At 42.3% G+C, this 18,226-nt stretch overlaps 1 protein-coding gene across 4 annotated transcripts in view; it reads left to right on the top strand.

Annotated features, from left to right (window-relative positions):
* Positions 1-18,226, top strand: part of LOC123775269 (unconventional myosin-Ie) — a 122,318-nt gene that overhangs the window by 65,976 nt on the left and 38,116 nt on the right. For 2 of the 4 annotated variants that reach the window (XM_045770256.2, XM_045770257.2), the window contains 2 exons: positions 15,558-15,679; positions 17,468-17,659. In XM_045770256.2, coding sequence (XP_045626212.2) covers positions 15,558-15,679; positions 17,468-17,659 — 314 coding nt within the window. Of the gene's footprint in view, positions 1-1,073; positions 1,391-1,412; positions 1,432-15,557; positions 15,680-17,467; positions 17,660-18,226 lie in introns of those variants that run through there. The other 2 variants (XM_045770258.2, XM_045770261.2) reach the window with 2 other exon arrangements.

The following is an 18,226-nucleotide window of genomic DNA, read 5'->3' as shown; positions in this document are numbered from 1 at the left end:
AACCCATCCCTGTCCTTGTGTGGCAGTGCACAATAGAAAGTTGTTTTCACGTATCCATACATTAAAACATTGATTGTAACCATGATATATATGTGCTTCAGCCTACAGTTTAGACCTATTGTCTTATGTATGACCCTCTGTCCTGCGTGACAGTGAATACTAGCATTATCCTCACTTTAATAAGACTATCAAATCCTCAGATTAGGCAAAATTGTAATTAATTTTGTCAATAAAGATGTTAATAATAATAATAATACACTCATAAATATTTTTACGATTCCTGTTGTTGCTTTCCTCTTAGTGTGTAGATGCCTCCCGGTCTCCGTTCTTCCTTTTCCATATTCATTATCTCACTTGTTGGGATTGAATTCCAGCAACCATTTGTTTGTCCAGTACTGGAGTTTGTCGAGGTCCTCCTATAACGTCCTTCAGCCCTTCTCTGTTCTTACATTCCTTATCAGGGTTATGTCATCTGTAAACTTTGACATGTATGAGCTCACTCCCCAGACACTCCCTCGGGTCGGTCGTTCACATAAATTAGGAACAGCAGTGGTCCCAGTACCGAGCCTTGTGGGGCCCCACTTGTTGGATTCCTCCGGCTTGAAATATCCTACTCTGACACTGCCCTCTGTCCTGTCCTGCCCTTAGCCATTTTAGTATTTCTCAGCCTGCTCTTCCATGTTGTTGAAGTTTTTCATGAGGAAGTTAGTTTAGTTCATTTATTATGCACCCCATACCTATCCTGTGGGGTGGTAGTGGAAAGTGTTACAGAGGCACATAATGGGCTCAGGGACTGAACCCCACAATTCATTTAGCTAAGCAAGTTACAATCTTGATGAGCTAGTTACAAAATTCAGTATAAGTCGTCACATCAGGAAACTGTCATTTTTTTTTTTTACATTCTAGGGAAATACAGTCCGGCCAGCCTTCTTTGCCCTGTCTTACTTTAGTAATTATGTCATACAATTCAGTCAAGTTGTCAGACAAGACTTTCCCTTGCTAAATCCGTGCTGGCCTTTTGTCACATTGTTGATCCTCTCCAGATGCTCCATTATTCTCAACCTCATTACCAGTGTTGCTGCTACGTCGTCACGTGTTGCTACACCACCAGTGTTGCTGCTACGTCGTGTGTTGCTACACCACCAGTGTTGCTGCTACGTCGTGTGTTGCTACGTCGTGTGTTGCTACACCACCAGTGTTGCTGCTACGTCGTGTGTTGCTACACCACCAGTGTTGCTGCTACGTCGTGTGTTGCTACACCACCAGTGTTGCTGCTACGTCGTCACGTGTTGCTACACCACCAGTGTTGCTGCTACGTCGTCACGTGTTGCTACACCACCACAGTTGCTGCGTCGTCGTATGATGCAGTGCATTGTCACCTTCGTGTGCTGTGCGTGCAAACTCTCATAACACTTGTCCTTCAACCGTGGGGTGAGACGTGGTGGTGTCTGGTTGAGCGAGGAAGGGGAGGGGGCGGGGGGAGAGGATCGGTGGAGAGGGGGGGAAGAAACCTCGTGTTAGGGGTCTACTTCGTCCCATACAAAATATTTTCAGATTCAAGGTGGTGTAGCACAGCCAGCTCACTCAAGTGGTTCCAGGTTCGATTCCCGAGTAGTATGAGACGTTTGGGGACGTTTCCTTCACTTCGTCCTCCAAACAAAGACCCAAAAGTGATTCCATGCACCCGCCAAACCCTCTGTTTATGAATGAAAAACGGTTTACACACGACTCACAACTGATTTCGTTCGAACACTTCCGGAACAAGTGTTTCACTGACGACTTTTGTTCGAACCACAACGCTGTAAATGCTTCACCCACGTACTACAAATACAAATAATCGCCAACAGAACCTAAACACCTAACCTAACCTATGCCTATATATGTACAATATGTTAATATATTTTATAATAATATATATTTGAGAAAATTCATGTTTTGAATGAACAACATGTAAAAATTGATGAATGCGTCTGTGGGGTTGACCGCTGGATGTAATGGACTTGAGACGAGGATGGGTCTCCTAATACCTCCTAGGGGAAGCCGGTGGCTGAGCGTGCAGAACACTGTACGCGTGATCCTGTGGTCCCGGGTTCGATCCCTGGCGCTGGCGAGAAACAATGGGCATAGTTTCTTTCATCCTGATGCCCCTGTTACCTAGTAGTAAATAGGTACCTGGTAGTTAGTCAGCTGTCACGGGCTGCTTCCTGAGGGTGGAGGCCTGGTCGAGGACCGGGCCGCGAGGACACTAAGCCCCGAAATCATCTCAAGATAACCTAATGACTCCCACGTAGCAGTAAATAGGTACCCAGGAGTTGGGCAACTGTTGTGGGAGTTGTATCCTCTCGAATTATAGTACATCGCATTTTGACGTACAAGTAAATCCCCATAAGGCCAAGAAATTATGTATTAAAAATTATAGTGGTTCGCAAAATAGATGTGATGTCCCATTTTCTATTTGTGAGTCTTCAGTTGGATTAAGATCAGACAATTTGGTACATCATTTTAGTGACGTTGTGACCGCTGGAGAGGACGGGTTGTGTATCCTGGGAAGGGTTATCTGTCCATCGAGCTGTCACATCTAGCCAGGCTGATGCATTTCCGTTCAGGACTACACGCTGTTTACATCCAATTAGCCAGTTTTTTTTTTAACCATCTTAATACATAACCATCTGTTCCGTGTAAGTTTGTTTGAAGAACTTCATCGAAAGCCTTTCGGAATCCACGACAACTGCATTTCCTTTATCGTATAACATTAAAACAACTGAAGACGAATCGTAAAGTATGAACGCGTTCTTGGAAAACCTTGCTGGGAATCCTCAATCAGTAGGCGTTTCTCCAGTTGGTACAGTGTGATCTCGGATTGTTGTTTCCATAAGTGGTTTCCCCCTACTGTTGTAGGGGGGGGGAATCTTGTAGATCTTGTAGTGGTCAATAATTTCACAGATTAGATCCGTTTTCCTTTTTTTGCATGTTTATAACAGGCTTTTTATAAAGAAATAGCCTAGCTTGGATCTTATGGTTTGCTGCCGTTTGGTGCCCATGGGTTCCAGTCTTCCAGTCCTTGGCCCAGATTCACGAAAGCAGTTACGCAAGCACTTACGATTGTGTACATCTTTCCTCAATCTTTGACGGCTTTGGTTACATTTATTAAACAGTTTACAAGCATGAAAACTTCCCATTCAACTGTTGTTATTGTTATAAACAGCTTCCTAGTGCTTCGGAGCTCATTAACTTTAATAATTGGTAACAAAGCCGCCAAAGATTGAGAAAAGATGTACAGGTTCGTAAGTGTTTGCGTAAGTGCTTTCGTGAATCTGGCCCCTGGACAGTAGAAAACCTAACTTAATTGATTTATTAAATTGCCCGAACCTAACTTAATCGAGGATCCAAGAATAGGAAACGGAACATCATGTCAACTTTGCGAGCTGCTATGATTTTTCATAGCAGCTCGCAAGCTAGGGGTCAGTTATTACCCCTAGGGGATTTGTACGTCAAAATGCTATGTGCTATTCGAGATGACGGGTTGAATACCGGTGATTTTTTTCTACCACAGACGTGGCCACACATTTACAATGCTAACCAGCATATATACTTTTTTTTCTGTCCTCCATGGAGGGGTTTGGAGGTTCTGTTCTCCATGTTAAACATATAGTTCAGGGGTTTATTGAACAATCAACCACAGAAGGTGATTCGGTGCTTTTAAAATGCTAAGCTAACCGGTGATATAAGGGCTCCAGACAGCGCACAACGGGTTCAGCAACTCCACAACAATGTTTCTCATTTGATTATGACATGACAACAAAGCAGCTCGTTCTCTTGAGTGCCACAATGTACAAAATACAATAAATGTACGAACTTAAGCAACCCACCTAACCTAACCTAACGATACATAAAAAACCGTGGACTTTTGTGAGCAGCTATTTTCATAGAACTTTGTAATTTGTACTTTAGGGACCATAACGAACAAAATGAGATGTATTAGTTGAGACAACGGGTTGAAATAAGAGACTACCGTCATAATATCGGGTGTTCCGCTCGTCCCTAACCCGACCACTTGGGTTGGACGGTAGAGCGACGGTCTAGCCTCATGCAGGTCGGTGTTCAATCCCCGACCGTCCAAGTGGTTGGGCACCATTCCTGTAACCCGTCCCATCCCAAATCCTGACCCCTTCCAAGCGCTATATAGTGGTAATGATTGTTGTTAGTTATAGATTCAGCTACTCGGAACAGATACAGTCTCCGTGGTGTAGTGGTAAGACACTCGCCTGGCGTTCCGCGAGCGCTATGTCATGGGTTCGTATCCTGGCCGGGGAGGATTTACTGGGCGCAATTCCTTAACTGTAGCCTCTGTTTAACGCAACAGTAAAATGTGTACTTGGATGAAAAAACGATTCTTCGCGGCAGGGGATCGTATTCCAGGGACCATAGGATTAAGGACTTGCCCGAAACGCTACGCGTACTAGTGGCTGTACAAGAATGTAACAACTCTTGTATATATCTCAAAAAAAAAAAAAAAAGATTCCAAAGTAGCACGGGCTATGGTGAGCCCGTACAGTAGTGGTACTGGCTTGGCCCTTTCTTTTGATAGTTCCCTACCCTTCCGCTCGTCCAGAGTGACGTGTAGGCAGTGAGTAATAATTCTTAGTGTGTGTCGACACCTTACCGCATCCTCCAGCTGCCCCCACTGCAGCCTTGCTCATAACATTAGGAAAAATAAACTTAGATTCGATTGTTGCCGCCGGCGGTGGCTAGTTTATTATGCACCCCATGCTCATCCTGTGAGCGGTAGCGCAGAAAGGATTACAGACGGCACAACAGGTCTTTATCAGACGTCAATTTCACCTCTTCTTTTTACCGTGATATGTTTACGTAACACCTTATTGTTAAGCCGTAGCAGGGGCCCCCTTGTTGTTAAGCCGTAGCAGGGGCCCCCTTATTGTTAAGCCGTAGCAGGGGCCCCCTTGTTGTTAAGCCGTAGCAGGGCCCCCTTGTTGTTAAGCCGTAGCAGGGCCCCCTTGTTGTTAAGCCGTAGCAGGGCCCCTTGTTGTTAAGCCGTAGCAGGGGCCCCCTTGTTGTTAAGCCGTAGCAGGGCCCCTTGTTGTTAAGCCCCAGGTTAAAAGGATGGCGAGATTATGGCTGTGACTCGGGCAGGATTATCTCTACCTCCTTACAAAAACCTGTCAAAGGATGTGATTGACCGCCGCCTGTTCTCCAGGAAGCAAGACTGTCACACTTAGCTCTAATGTACCTGGCTATATATTTTTAGCAAAATGGTTTTAATGTAATTAGGATTTTGCAGGACCTAAAGAAGAATCGAAGTAAATTTGACTTCATTCTTATGCCACGAGAACATGCTGGATCCGCCCGAGTTAATTGGAGAATCAGGTATTCAGAGCTACTTGGTCACAGGCACCTGTTGGAGTGATCTTAGTTGACGGAGGTCAATAAAACCACATATTAATATTGTCCAATTTTCCATAAAACAACTAACAGTAGAGGAAGCCATCAGAGCCTCCACGGACATTTGAGTTTCCGCGCCTGTAATTTCCCAGACCAAGGCGGCTCCTCGAGGGACCTGCTCACGAACGGTAGTTACATGTGGCTTCATAACATTACATGACGTGATATAAACATTACATGACGTGATATAAACATTACATGACGTGATATAAACATTAAATGACGTGATATAAACATTACATGACGTGATACAAACATTACATGACGTGATATATAAACACGTCCGGCCCCCGCGGCAAGAGTGGACACTTGTTTTTTGGAGAGAGGGTGGGGGAGCCTAGTGCATGGTGGATTTAAATTTAATTACGTACATCACTGGCTAAATAGTCAAAACATTGCCATGCATTGAATATTGTTTGTGAGGTGCTAATTCATTTATTTATATGAATTTGTAATTACAAAAATAATGCTGTGTAATTACCTAGGTTGTATGGGTGTGTGGATGACAATTGTAATGTTTGAGATTGAGTAGTAGAACATTGTGAGCGAGTAAGTGAAAAAAATTTTGCAATGCAAAATATGACAATCACGCCGGTATGCACATAAGGTTGCAGTGTGATTAAAAAAAAAACGTGCAAGATACTATTGCATATATACAGCGTTCATTGTGTATACTGCGTTCTGCCCATGGCTTTCGTTCTGCACTTGTATCCGGAATTTACTTACTCCAAGGTCTGCAAATTGTTAACTGACTTACTGTATATATACATATTGTTGTGTATTTTACACTTGTACTTCAGTGTGACATTTAGCACTGAAACATCAGTATGGATCACTCAGAATATATATTATTACGATACAAAATTTTAAGAGAATCACACGGTGGCGTCTGTAACTGCTAATATTTCTTTAAGCATTTAACTTAGGCGTACCCCGACCAGTCTATGTCCTACCTGAACCTCAGTCTATTCCCTCTGCAAATTTGGGCGAAGTTAGCTCGCAAGCACCTGGGACCAGATTCACGAAGCAGTTACGCAAGTACTTACGAACGTGTACATCTTTCCTCAATCTTTGACGGCTTTGTTTACAATTATTAAACAGTTTACAAGCATGAAAACTTGCCAATCAACTGTTGTTATTGTTATAAACAGCCTCCTGATGCTTCGGAGCTCATTAACTGTTTAATAATTGTAAACGAAGCAGCCAAAGATCGAGAAAAGATGTACAGGTTCGTAAGTTCTTGCGTAACTGCTTCGTGAATCTGGCCCCTGGCCTCCAACTTTGGACAGACAGCCATACGTACGTACGTAAATACCTACATATTCTTATAAATCTTGATATCCTGGAAAGGCAGGGCCCTAGAGCTGAAGCTTAATATTGCTGGCACAATGTTATTAATACACACATGTATATTTAACTCATTTACAGCAGTGAACAGAAGCGGTCACTAGTGCACACACGGCTCCTTCCTCTGTAGATACATGGCGGGGGGGTCCGTCTAATTACCACAAGCTACCACAAACTACACAAACTTCAGAAAGCTTCCTGGCAATACGTTAGTAATGAATAAATATGATATATTAAGTTAGGCTGACCTAACCTAACCTATCCTAACCTATCCTAACCTAACCTAACCTATCCTATCCTAACCTAACCTAACCTAACCTAACCTAACCTAACCTATCCTAACCTATCCTAACCTAACCTATCCTAACCTTACCTAACCTAACCTAACCTAACCTAACCTAACCTAACCTAACCTAACCGAAGCTTGGATCGTCGACTTGATTTGGCGTCACCAGCTTTTTATTTTCGTCTAATTTCTTTATAAAAAGATACTTTTTCAGATTAAAATTGTTTTTTCGTGTTGTACATTCAGCACCAACATTATAATGAGTAAATATATCATATTTATTCATTACTAACGTATTGCCAGGAAGCTTTCTGAAGTTTGTGTAGTTTGTGGTAGCTTGTGGTAATTAGACGGACCGCATGGCGGGCTTTTTAGTTTCTGCGTTCCGATAACACGAATGCACCGAATTCTTCATAGGTTGTTATACCAGGAATATAAAGGTTTCTTGAGGTTGGATTTTGTAAATTATTGAAAATAAAGTAGTGAAATTGGTTATTATATAGTTGCGAAATTGTTGAATTGGTAGTATGTTACACAATTATTGTACTGATTATAAAAGATTGTCTTTTTTTCAACATTCGGGGAGTAGAACTCCCAGAACCCTCCCTGGAAACACAAACCGAAACTGTCTCCATTTTCCGCTTGTTACAACTTGTAATAAAGTTGTTACATCTTGGCTTAACGTGTTTATGACGCATTAGAACGTTGTTACAACTTGCTATATTGGTTGTTATAACTGGTTAGGAGGTGTTAAAACTTGTTCGAACGTTGTACCAACGTCGTAGTTTCGGTGTGTGTTTGGCGGGCTGAGAGTTCCACTCCAGGAAACTTGGTTCAACTTGTTCTCAATCACTTCATCATGTATTTTCTTATTTTTTAGAACCTACGTTGAGCTCTATATTGTATACCATTACTGAATTTATAAGTATTTTCCCAAAGAACAATTACATAACACTATGGGTAATAGAACAAGTCGGATTGCAGATTTGAATTTAGTGTAAACAAATCAGATAATAATCAATAAATGTTGCGCGTGATAAATAATGTATTGACCAGTGTTATTCGACGAGTCATAAGCCTATATGGCTGTGGCGTACCTTGAGATGATTTCGGGGCTTAGTGTCCCCGCGGCCCGGTCCTCAACCAGGCCTCCAACGGGAAGAATATTTTAGGCTTGGCTAAGGGAAGAATATTTTAGGCTTGGCTAAGGGAAGAATATTTTAGGCTTTGGCTACGGGGAGAATATTTTAGGCTTGGCTAAGGGAAGAATATTTTAGGCTTGGCTACGGGAAGAATATTTTAGGCTTGGCTAAGGGAAGAATATTTTAGTCCTGGAGCAGAATTAATGTTGCTGTGAAATGGTATAATATGCCGTAGCTCCCCCGTACCTATAGGAGGTGCTGGAAGAGAGGTATGCAGGGGGAGATTTGCTGGGAAGGATGGGGGAAGAGATATTGAGGGAGGGAAGACGCTTGTGTACAGGGGAAAGTCAAGGTACAGAAGCTAGTAGTCTTTTGACTCCCGTTGACTCTACCAACTCTTCTTCTTAAAGGCTTACACCTTATATATTCCGCAATCATTTTTACATCAGTGTGTCCCCATTTCCTTCTGGGAAAGAACGGAGGGAATTGTGTGCGCTAACCAAAAAAAAAAAACTGCAGGCCAGTGTTCCTGACTTTGCATACCATGCAAGATGATGAAGATTGTGCGGAAAAAAGCTAGTGGAACATCTGAAGCGAAAGAAATTGTATCACATCAGCATGGGTTCAGGGATGGCAAATCATGTCTCACAGGATTAATTGAATTCTATGACCTGGCAAAATAGAGAGGGCTGAGCAGACTGCATATTTTTGGATTGCCGGAAAGCCTTTGGCACTGTACCACATAAGAGACTAGTGTACAAGCTGGAGATGCAGACGGGAGTGAAAGGGAAAGTACTCCACTGGATAAGCGAGTACCTAAGTAACAGAAGGCAGCGAGTCACTGTGACGGGGAAGGTCTTGGAGTGGCAAGGCGTCACCAGTGGAGTCCCACAGGGATCAGTCCTTGGACCTATACTGTTTCTGATACAGGTATATGTAAATGATCTCCTAGAGGGAATAGACTCGTTCCTCTTAATGTTTGCTGATGATGCAAAAATTATGAGGAGTAAGACAGAAGATAGTATAAGGCTACAAGATGACCTAGACAAACAGAAGGAATGGTCCACACAAATGGATACTAAAGTTCAACCCAAGTAAATGTAAGGTGATGAAACTAGGCGGAGGAAATAGGAGGCCACTGGATACCGAATAGGAGAGGAAGTCTCACGAAACGGACAGAGAAAGATTTAAGAGTTGATATCACGCCAAACGTGTCTCCTGAAGCCCACATCAAAATACAATAACAGCATCGGCGGCGTATGCGAGGCTGGCTAACATCAGAACTGCCTTCAGAAACCTGTGTAAGGAATCTTCAGAATCTTGAATACCACATACGTAAGACCAGTCCAGCATGGAGCCCGTACCTTGTCAAGCACAAGACGAAGCTGGAAAAAGTTCAGAGGTATGCCACTAGGATAGACCCAGAACTAAGAGGCATGGGTTATGAGGAAAGGCTGCGTGAACTGCACCACACGTCGCTGGAAGACAAAATATCTCGGGGAGACATGATCACCATATACAAAATTCTCATGGGAATTGATAGGGTAGACAAGGAGCGATTATTTAACACGGATTGTACACGCACAAGGGGACACAGGTGGAAGCTGAGCATCCACATGAGCCACAGAAATATTAGAAAGAACTTTTTCAGTGTCAGAGTAGTTAGTAAATAGAATGCATTAGGAAGTGATGTGGTGGAGGCTGACTCCATACACAGTTTCAAATGTAGATATGATAGAGCCCAATAGGCTCAGGAATCTGTACACCAGTTGATTGACGGTTGAGAGGCGGGACCAAAGAGCCAGAGCTCAACTCCCGCAAGCACAACTAGGCGAGTACAACACCCGCAAGCAGTCGGGACGGAATATGAACTTGCCACAGTACTTGAACTGGTTATATATATATATATATATATATATATATATATATATATATATATATATATATATATATTAAAGCATAAAACGCAGGAAACTCCAGGATACTCTGTTGTGATGTCCCAGTGAATCACATCCTACGGCTAACTATACTCCCCTCCCCGGTCCTCGTCCCCATCCCTCTCTCCCCGGTCCTAGTCCCCATCCCTCTCTCCCTGGTCCTCGTCCCCATCCCTCTCTCCCTGGTCCTCGTCTCCGGATGGTCCTTCTGCAGTTACGTTAATTCTTGTGTTGTTCTACCCTCCAGTGCCACCCCTGACTCTTCGCCTTTGTGGGGTGTGAGAGTGGAGCCTTTTCAGTCAATTTATATGGAAGGTTTCTGGTTTGTGGGACTGACGTCTGTCATTCTGCACGTTCTAGTGACTTTACAAGTGGATGAATGACTATAACATGGATGATGCTGGTGGGGTATTAGCACCAAGCCATCAGGGTGTGGAACACCATCCAAATATTAGAGGACCCAATGTTTGAAAGATTGCTCCATGATGAGACGCCCCACTCCCGCAGCTGGTGGTCCAAGAACTTCGATTTACTAGATGAAAACCCAGCCCCACAGTACGTAATTCCCAGATGAAATACTTACTAGAAATCCCTCCCACCATTAATTGCATAAAAATGTGTATATATACAAATAAATAATAACAGTAAATAACCTTAAACACGACATAATAACACACATATTCACCTAGTTGAGCTTCTGGGGGTTGAGCTCTGCTCTTTCGTTAAGGAAAGGAGGGATCGAGGCGAAAAGGGGGGGGGGGGGGCGGAGGGGGTCCTTTCCCTGGCCCCCCCCCCCCTCTTCTTCGATCTCTCCTTTCCCTAACCCATCTTTATTTCCCTTCCTCTTCCTTTGTAATTTAATCTTTATCCGCCCTATTCGCTTGCTTGCGAAACATCTTTGTATTATTAATAGGACAAACATGATATTATAGGCAAGAGGCGTGTTGGTCTGGGGGTATTGCTCCGGAAATGGACCCGCCAGCCAGCTGCTACTGGCATCTTGAGAGATGTCTTGAGATGAGTCCAGTGTTGGACAGTAACACTGGACATTGGCATGTCCAGTGTTAAGCTCATCTCTGTAGACTTGTAAGACTTGCTAGTTGAAGTCTAGCCTATACAAGCGCTCTGGAAATTATTAAATCATAATTTAAACAGCTTGAAGCAGCGAACTTATTATTTTTTTTGTGGATCTCGACCTTTCTAGAATGTTGTGCAAGGAATCAGTCTGCTAAGGAATTTAGCAGTCTCCGTGGTGCAGTGGTAAGACACTCGCCTGGCGTTCCGCGAGCGCTATGTCATGGGTTCGTATCCTGGCCGGGGAGGATTTACTGGGCGCAATTCCTTAACTGTAGCCTCTGTTTAACACAACAGTAAAATGTGTACTTGGATGAAAAAACGATTCTTCGCGGCAGGGGATCGTATTCCAGGGACCATAGGATTAAGGACTTGCCCGAAACGCTACGCGTACTAGTGGCTCTACAACAACTCTTGTATATATCTAAAAAAAAAAAAAAGAATGTGGGGGTAATGATGTTGATCAGACCACACACTAGAAGGTGAAGGGACGACGACGTTTCGGTCCGTCCTGGACCATTCTCAAGTCGAATGTGGGGTAATGATATTTAGGTGTGTGTAACAAGCCGACGACGGTAACTCATGGAATGTGTGTGTGTGTGTTTACTAGTTGTGTTTTTGCGGGGGTTGAGCTTTGCTCTTTCGGCCCGCCTCTCAACTGTCAATCAACTGTTTACTAACTACTAACTTATTTTTTTTTTTTTTTTTTCCACACCACACACTGTGTGTGTGTGTGTGTGTGTGTGTGTGTGTGTGTGTGTGTGTGTGTGTGTGTGTGTGTGTGTGTGTGTGTGTGTGTGAGATGCTGTAGTTAATATGATGCAATGAATGGACGAGTGATACTCTTTTTCAATATCTTTAACCTTCTTTTGATATTTTATTCCCCTTTTATTCTCCTGGCTGATATCACCCCTCACCATGAAAGTGGAAAACGGGATATTTTTGTATATAATTATTGTTATGGCAATTAATTATTATCGCTGAACGGAAGTTTGTAGTTACTCTACATTCATTTTACATTCTCTACATTGTTAAATATTTTCAGAACGCGAAACTTAATACTGCCATTATTCTATCGTTTTAGATTAGTGTTATGCCGAATACGAGAAAGTTATTGTTAAAGAAGATGCCAAGCCGGCCTAATATGCGTAATTAATTAGGGTCTCATTAAATACTGTACTACGTTTCTTATTGTGAGTAGCCTTCGAATTAATATATATTAATATTAATCCAGCACACAGTTGGTTAAGTGTGCTGGATTAACACTTAACCAGCCCGTTAAGAATGCCTAGGATCTGATAATTTGTTTGTTTTTTCAGCTCAATATATACTGGATATATATCTGGCGCGTGCACGCTCGCATTTCCACTGTTACCCTGTTATTAAACTCCAGTAAAGTAATTAAGCAGAACTTGTCTGAATCCTTGTTGATATTCGGAGACAATTTTTTTTATTATTAACACATTTAGGTCCATCTGCATTTGTACAGCTACCCTATACTATACGAAGGGGAGTACAGTGTCAAAAAGCTAGCTACGTGATGCTAAAAATCCCCATCACCCAGGATGGTTAGCTATACAGAGGCATATGATCAGTAGTCTGCACTGGCAGACTCTGGGTGCATTATGAGGATATCATGAACACAAGAGTGAATAAGGTAGCAGTGATACTGAGTCTCCATCTCGCAGGATGGTTAGTCATACAGGACTATATGTTCAGTAGTCTGCACTGGCAAACTTTGGGTGCAATATGAGGATATCTTCAAGAACACGAGTGTGAATAAAGAAATTGCAAAGCTCCAAGTACCTCATGTCAAAGAGTCTGAATGGTCTGATAACTGGGCATTCGGTGATGTGGTGTGGGAGATCATGCCGCAGTTCCTGCTCACAGAGTTTGCACCTGGAGTGCTCAGGATTGAGAGATCCGTCACCTGTAGCCACCTGCAACAGGTAACGGTAACCCAACCTGATCCTAGCAACCACTGTGTCGCACAGTCTGGTCCACGTTTTGTGCTGCCCCATAAACATAGGTTTCAGATCTCAACAAATCATGGCTTTTTATACTGGTGCTTTCAGGTCGTTGGGAGTTAGACAAGATTTGCACCCTCTAGAAAGAAGTCTAAGTTATTCACTAATCTCCTTTAGCTGGTCCGTTCTTTTTAATGTTCTTTATGCTTTAAGTAAATACCTGGAGCATACCTGGAGAGGGTTCTGGGAGCTGTTCTCCCCGAGCCCGTCCCGAGACCAGGCTCGACTTGTGATAACTTGGTCCAACAGGCTGTTGCTTGGAGCGGCCTGCAAGCCCACATATCCACTACAGCCTGGTTGGTCCAGCACTTCTTGCAAGAACTTATCGAAGTGCCTCTTGAATACATACACCTTTGTTCCAGCAATATTTATAATGCTTGCTGGGAGGGTGTTGAACAGCTATGGACCTCCGAAGTTCAGACAGTGTTCTCTGATTGTGCCTATGACACCTCTACTCTTCACTGGTTCTATTCTCTATTTGCTTATGTATTTTTCGTTCCAGTATGTTGTTATTCTACTGTGCAAATTTGGGACCTGGCCTTCAAGTATCTTCTATGTATATATTATATGATACCTTTCTCGTCTCCTTTCCAAAGAGGAGAAAGACTCTGGGTGTCCTTTCCTTTCTCGTCTCCTTTCCAAAGAGGAGAAAGACTCTGGGTGTCCTTTCCTTTCTCGTCTCCTTTCCAAAGAGGAGAAAGACTCTGGGTGTCCTTTCCTTTCTCGTCTCCTTTTGAGAGCTTTGAGATTGTCCCAATAATTTAGATGGTTTATCGTTTCTATGCGTGCCGTATATGTTATCTATATTCTCTCTAATTCAGAGATCTCTCCTTTGGGGTCTCTGGATTTGAGCGTTCTCATAATCCATCCTATCTTTTACCTGGCCGCCGCTATATTTGCTCTGTTATGTTTACTAAATGTCGGGTAGTCAGACATCATTATTCCCAGATCTTTTACATGTTGCTTTCCTTCAAATGAGTAGGTCTGATTGTGTCTTGTACCCTGTTTCTCTTTTTAACTTCGTTTCCACCATACCAATACCTGGAACTTGTCACAGTTAAACATCATATTCTTTTCAGTTGCCCAATTAAAGACTTTATTAATCCAAGGTAAAGTCTTTCTGATAAATCTCGCATCATTCTCATATCTTTCCTGATATGCTGTGTCAGGAAGTTACTATCTGTTACTTTCGCATGCTTACATCATCATGTCTGTTGACCAGACCACACACTAGAAGTTGAAGGGACGACGACGTTTCGGTCCGTCCTGGACCATTCTCAAGTCGATCATCATGTCTCGTACCCTCCCCGTGCAACTCTTGTAACCCATTCTATTCATAGTTGAAGTTGCAAACGATTAAGAGTTTGCCTTTGGTCTGTGGGCCATCCTAGCTGCCCCCCCCCCCCTTGATCTATATCTATGCAAGCTCTGTTTACAGCATCATACATCAATCCTCTCTAAGCCTTAAATTGGTGTTCAAGACAGTGTTAAAGATGACCACTGCCACTATCTTCACTTCTTCGATTATATTTATCTTGGTGGTCTTTATATCCATTTTCTTTCTCAATGCTTTTTTTCTTCAAAGTTTGTTTCTCTCCTTATCAATAGGGCTACTCTCCCTCCTCCTTTCCTCCAGGTTCTTTCTTACCATAGTATCTGATACTGTGTAAAACTGCCTTGGTTATCATTATGAGAGTTTTGTCACCACTATTAAGTCTGGTTTTCCCATTGTTCTTTGCTTCATTTGTGTACCAGAGCTTTTGTTAAGATTATCTTGTGAGTCACGGGAGCTTGGGCAGGGGACGGGTTGAGGATGAGGTGGGAAGTGCAGGGAAATTAGGGTTGTAGGTGAACAAATCCACAAGGGCCGTGACGAGGACTCGAACCTGCGTCCGGGAGCATCCCCGACACTGCCTTAAAAGTTGCCCAATTAAAGACTTTATTAATCCAAGGTAGGTGTGAGGCTGTGATAATGAGGGGTGGTTTAGGTGTCAGTAGATGTGCATTTGTGCGGGAGGAATGAAATTGAGGTGAATGGGCTGAAGGGATGGGTTCATACAACCCATTCTACCCATTACCACTTCCAAGTTGGATGTAGTAGGCTAAGGGGTGGGGGAAGCAGAGCCACTTTTATTTATAATTACCTAGTGTGATTGGAAGCAAGTAAAGGCTTGAATGGCGACTGTGCCTGGAATTATATAATTATTTATTACATTGAGGCAGAATAATTGAAGCAAATACTTGTAGTACTGTAATTTATAATAAGGTATTTTTGGTCTTGCAGATGTATCACTGGCAGAGCGAGGCAGGCAGCAAGAAGTCTTCTGTGGATGACATGGTCCTTCTCACTAAGATAACAGAGGCTGCCATTACAGACAACTTAAAGCGGAGACTCTTAGAAGACAAGTAATAAGATAGTTCATTAATTTTAGAGAACAGGTCTTTGATATGTTGCGTGTTTTGCAGGTTTGATAGAAATGTTAATCTCTCGTCGATGTGACTTAATTGATTCCTGAGTACGACTGACGATATGACATGGTACTCTTTATATACTGTTTTTGCTATGATGATAATGAGGGATATTAAAATAAGTGTCATATTCTGTAGGGTATGATAATGTTGAGCTTTCAAGAGTTGTCAGTAAAACCCAGATGCTGACAAAAACAATCAAAGAGAAGCTTACAGTTGTTTTAAATTAAATTAAAGTACAATGATAGATCGATGGCCAGACCACACGTCAGATACAATGATAGATCGATGACCAGACCACACGTCAGATACAATGATAGATCGATGACCAGACCACACGTCAGATACAATGATAGATCGATGACCAGACCACACGTCAGATACAATGATAGATCGATGGCCAGACCACACGCCAGATACAATGATAGATCGATGGCCAGCCCACACGTCAGATACAATGATAGATCGATGACCAGACCACACATCAGATACAATGATAGATCGATGACCAGACCACACATCAGATACAATGATAGATCGATGACCAGACCACACGTCAGATACAATGATAGATCGATGACCAGACCACACGTCAGATACAATGATAGATCGATGACCAGACCACACGTCAGATACATTGATAGATCGATGACCAGACCACACGTCAGATACAATGATAGATCGATGGCCAGACCACACGTCAGATACAATGATAGATCGATGGCCAGACCACACGTCAGATACATTGATAGATCGATGACCAGACCACACGTCAGATACAATGATAGATCGATGGCCAGACCACACGTCAGCTACAATGATAGATCGATGACGAGACCACACGTCAGATACATTGATAGATCGATGACCAGACCACACGTCAGATACAATGATAGATCGATGGCCAGACCACACGTCAGATACAATGATAGATCGATGGCCAGACCACACGTCAGATACAATGATAGATCGATGGCCAGACCACACGTCAGATACAATGATAGATCGATGATCAGACCACATGTCAGATACAATGATAGATCGATGACCAGACCACACGTCAGATACAATGATAGATCGATGGCCAGACCACACGTCAGATACAATGATAGATCGATGGCCAGACCACACGTCAGATACAATGATAGATCGATGGCCAGACCACACGTCAGATACAATGATAGATCGATGGCCAGACCACACGTCAGATACAATGATAGATCGACGACCAGACCACATGTCAGAAAAAGACAGACCGAAACGTCATCGTCTCTTCATTTTCTGATGTGTGGTCATCATATCTCCAGACACGGTTTTGTGAATCATCATCTACAGTGGTGGATTCAAAAGCAAAATAGAGCTATAATATAAAAATATAAAATCCAGTTGTCAAATGCTTTAAGTGAGAAATGCAGGGCATTAGGGGCATATTTCCATAGATTCTTTACAATATACTGTACAGGTAAGCCCCTGGATCTTTGGCTTATTTGTTTGGCTTCTCAGACTTGTCATTTTGATACTTACTGAGAATTCTGTCCTATTTAAAGGTTGAAATAAATCCAGCATTAAATGTAGAAAGTAACTCCTTAAGGTGGGGTTTCTTTGATGGCTTTGAGTTATGTTTAGGTAGTTTGAGGAGCCACTGAAGGAATCTATCCCAGAAATTTGCCACTTGATAATACTGACATGTTTAAAACCATTACCTATACTCCTGCTTGTCAACAGAATATACACATACATCGGTCCTGTGCTTGTGGCTGTCAACCCATTCAAGCAGCTTCCATATTTTGGGGATCGCGAGATAGAGCTTTACCAGGGTGCGGCACAGTATGAAGTCCCTCCACACATTTACTCTCTTGCAGACACCATGTATCGCAACATGTTGATTGACAATGACAGTCAATGTGTCATTATTAGGTAAGTACTGTAAAATATCAATTAGTCGATTGATCAGATAAAATGGGTCTTTATTTGCAAGATTGTCCGGCTCTATATATACAGTAGTGACATTACATTTACAGTATACTGTATTGACAATATTTAAACTATGTAAGTACAGTATTGTAAAGTTCTGGACATTTTTGTACAGAACAAATGTTCTGTACATTTTTGTAATGCATTGTTTGCACGTTACTTGATTGTTTTCTGTTTTCATTAAAACATTTTCAAACTACTGTATTTAATTTTTGAAATTTTAAAGCTAGTATTTATTTTTTGAATTTTTAAAGCTAGTATTTATTTTTTGAAACTTTAAAATATTTATTTTGAACATTAAATACATTTTTTTACTATGTAAATATTCATTGAGTTTTCTTGGGAAAATTCAACCACCACAGTATGACTAACCTACTGTACTGTACCACATTTGCTATTTTTATTACACCAGTCCATGTACATCAGCCCATGTATATTACACCAGCCCATGTACATGAGCCTATGTATATTACACCAGCCCATGTATATTAAAGTGGCTCGTGTTTGTTA

The sequence above is a fragment of the Procambarus clarkii genome, chromosome 70, assembly GCF_040958095.1.
Source record: "Procambarus clarkii isolate CNS0578487 chromosome 70, FALCON_Pclarkii_2.0, whole genome shotgun sequence".
Classification (NCBI taxonomy): Eukaryota; Metazoa; Arthropoda; class Malacostraca; order Decapoda; family Cambaridae; genus Procambarus; species Procambarus clarkii.
Note: the sequence above shows the minus strand (reverse complement) of the source record. Positions and strands in the feature narration are given on the sequence as shown.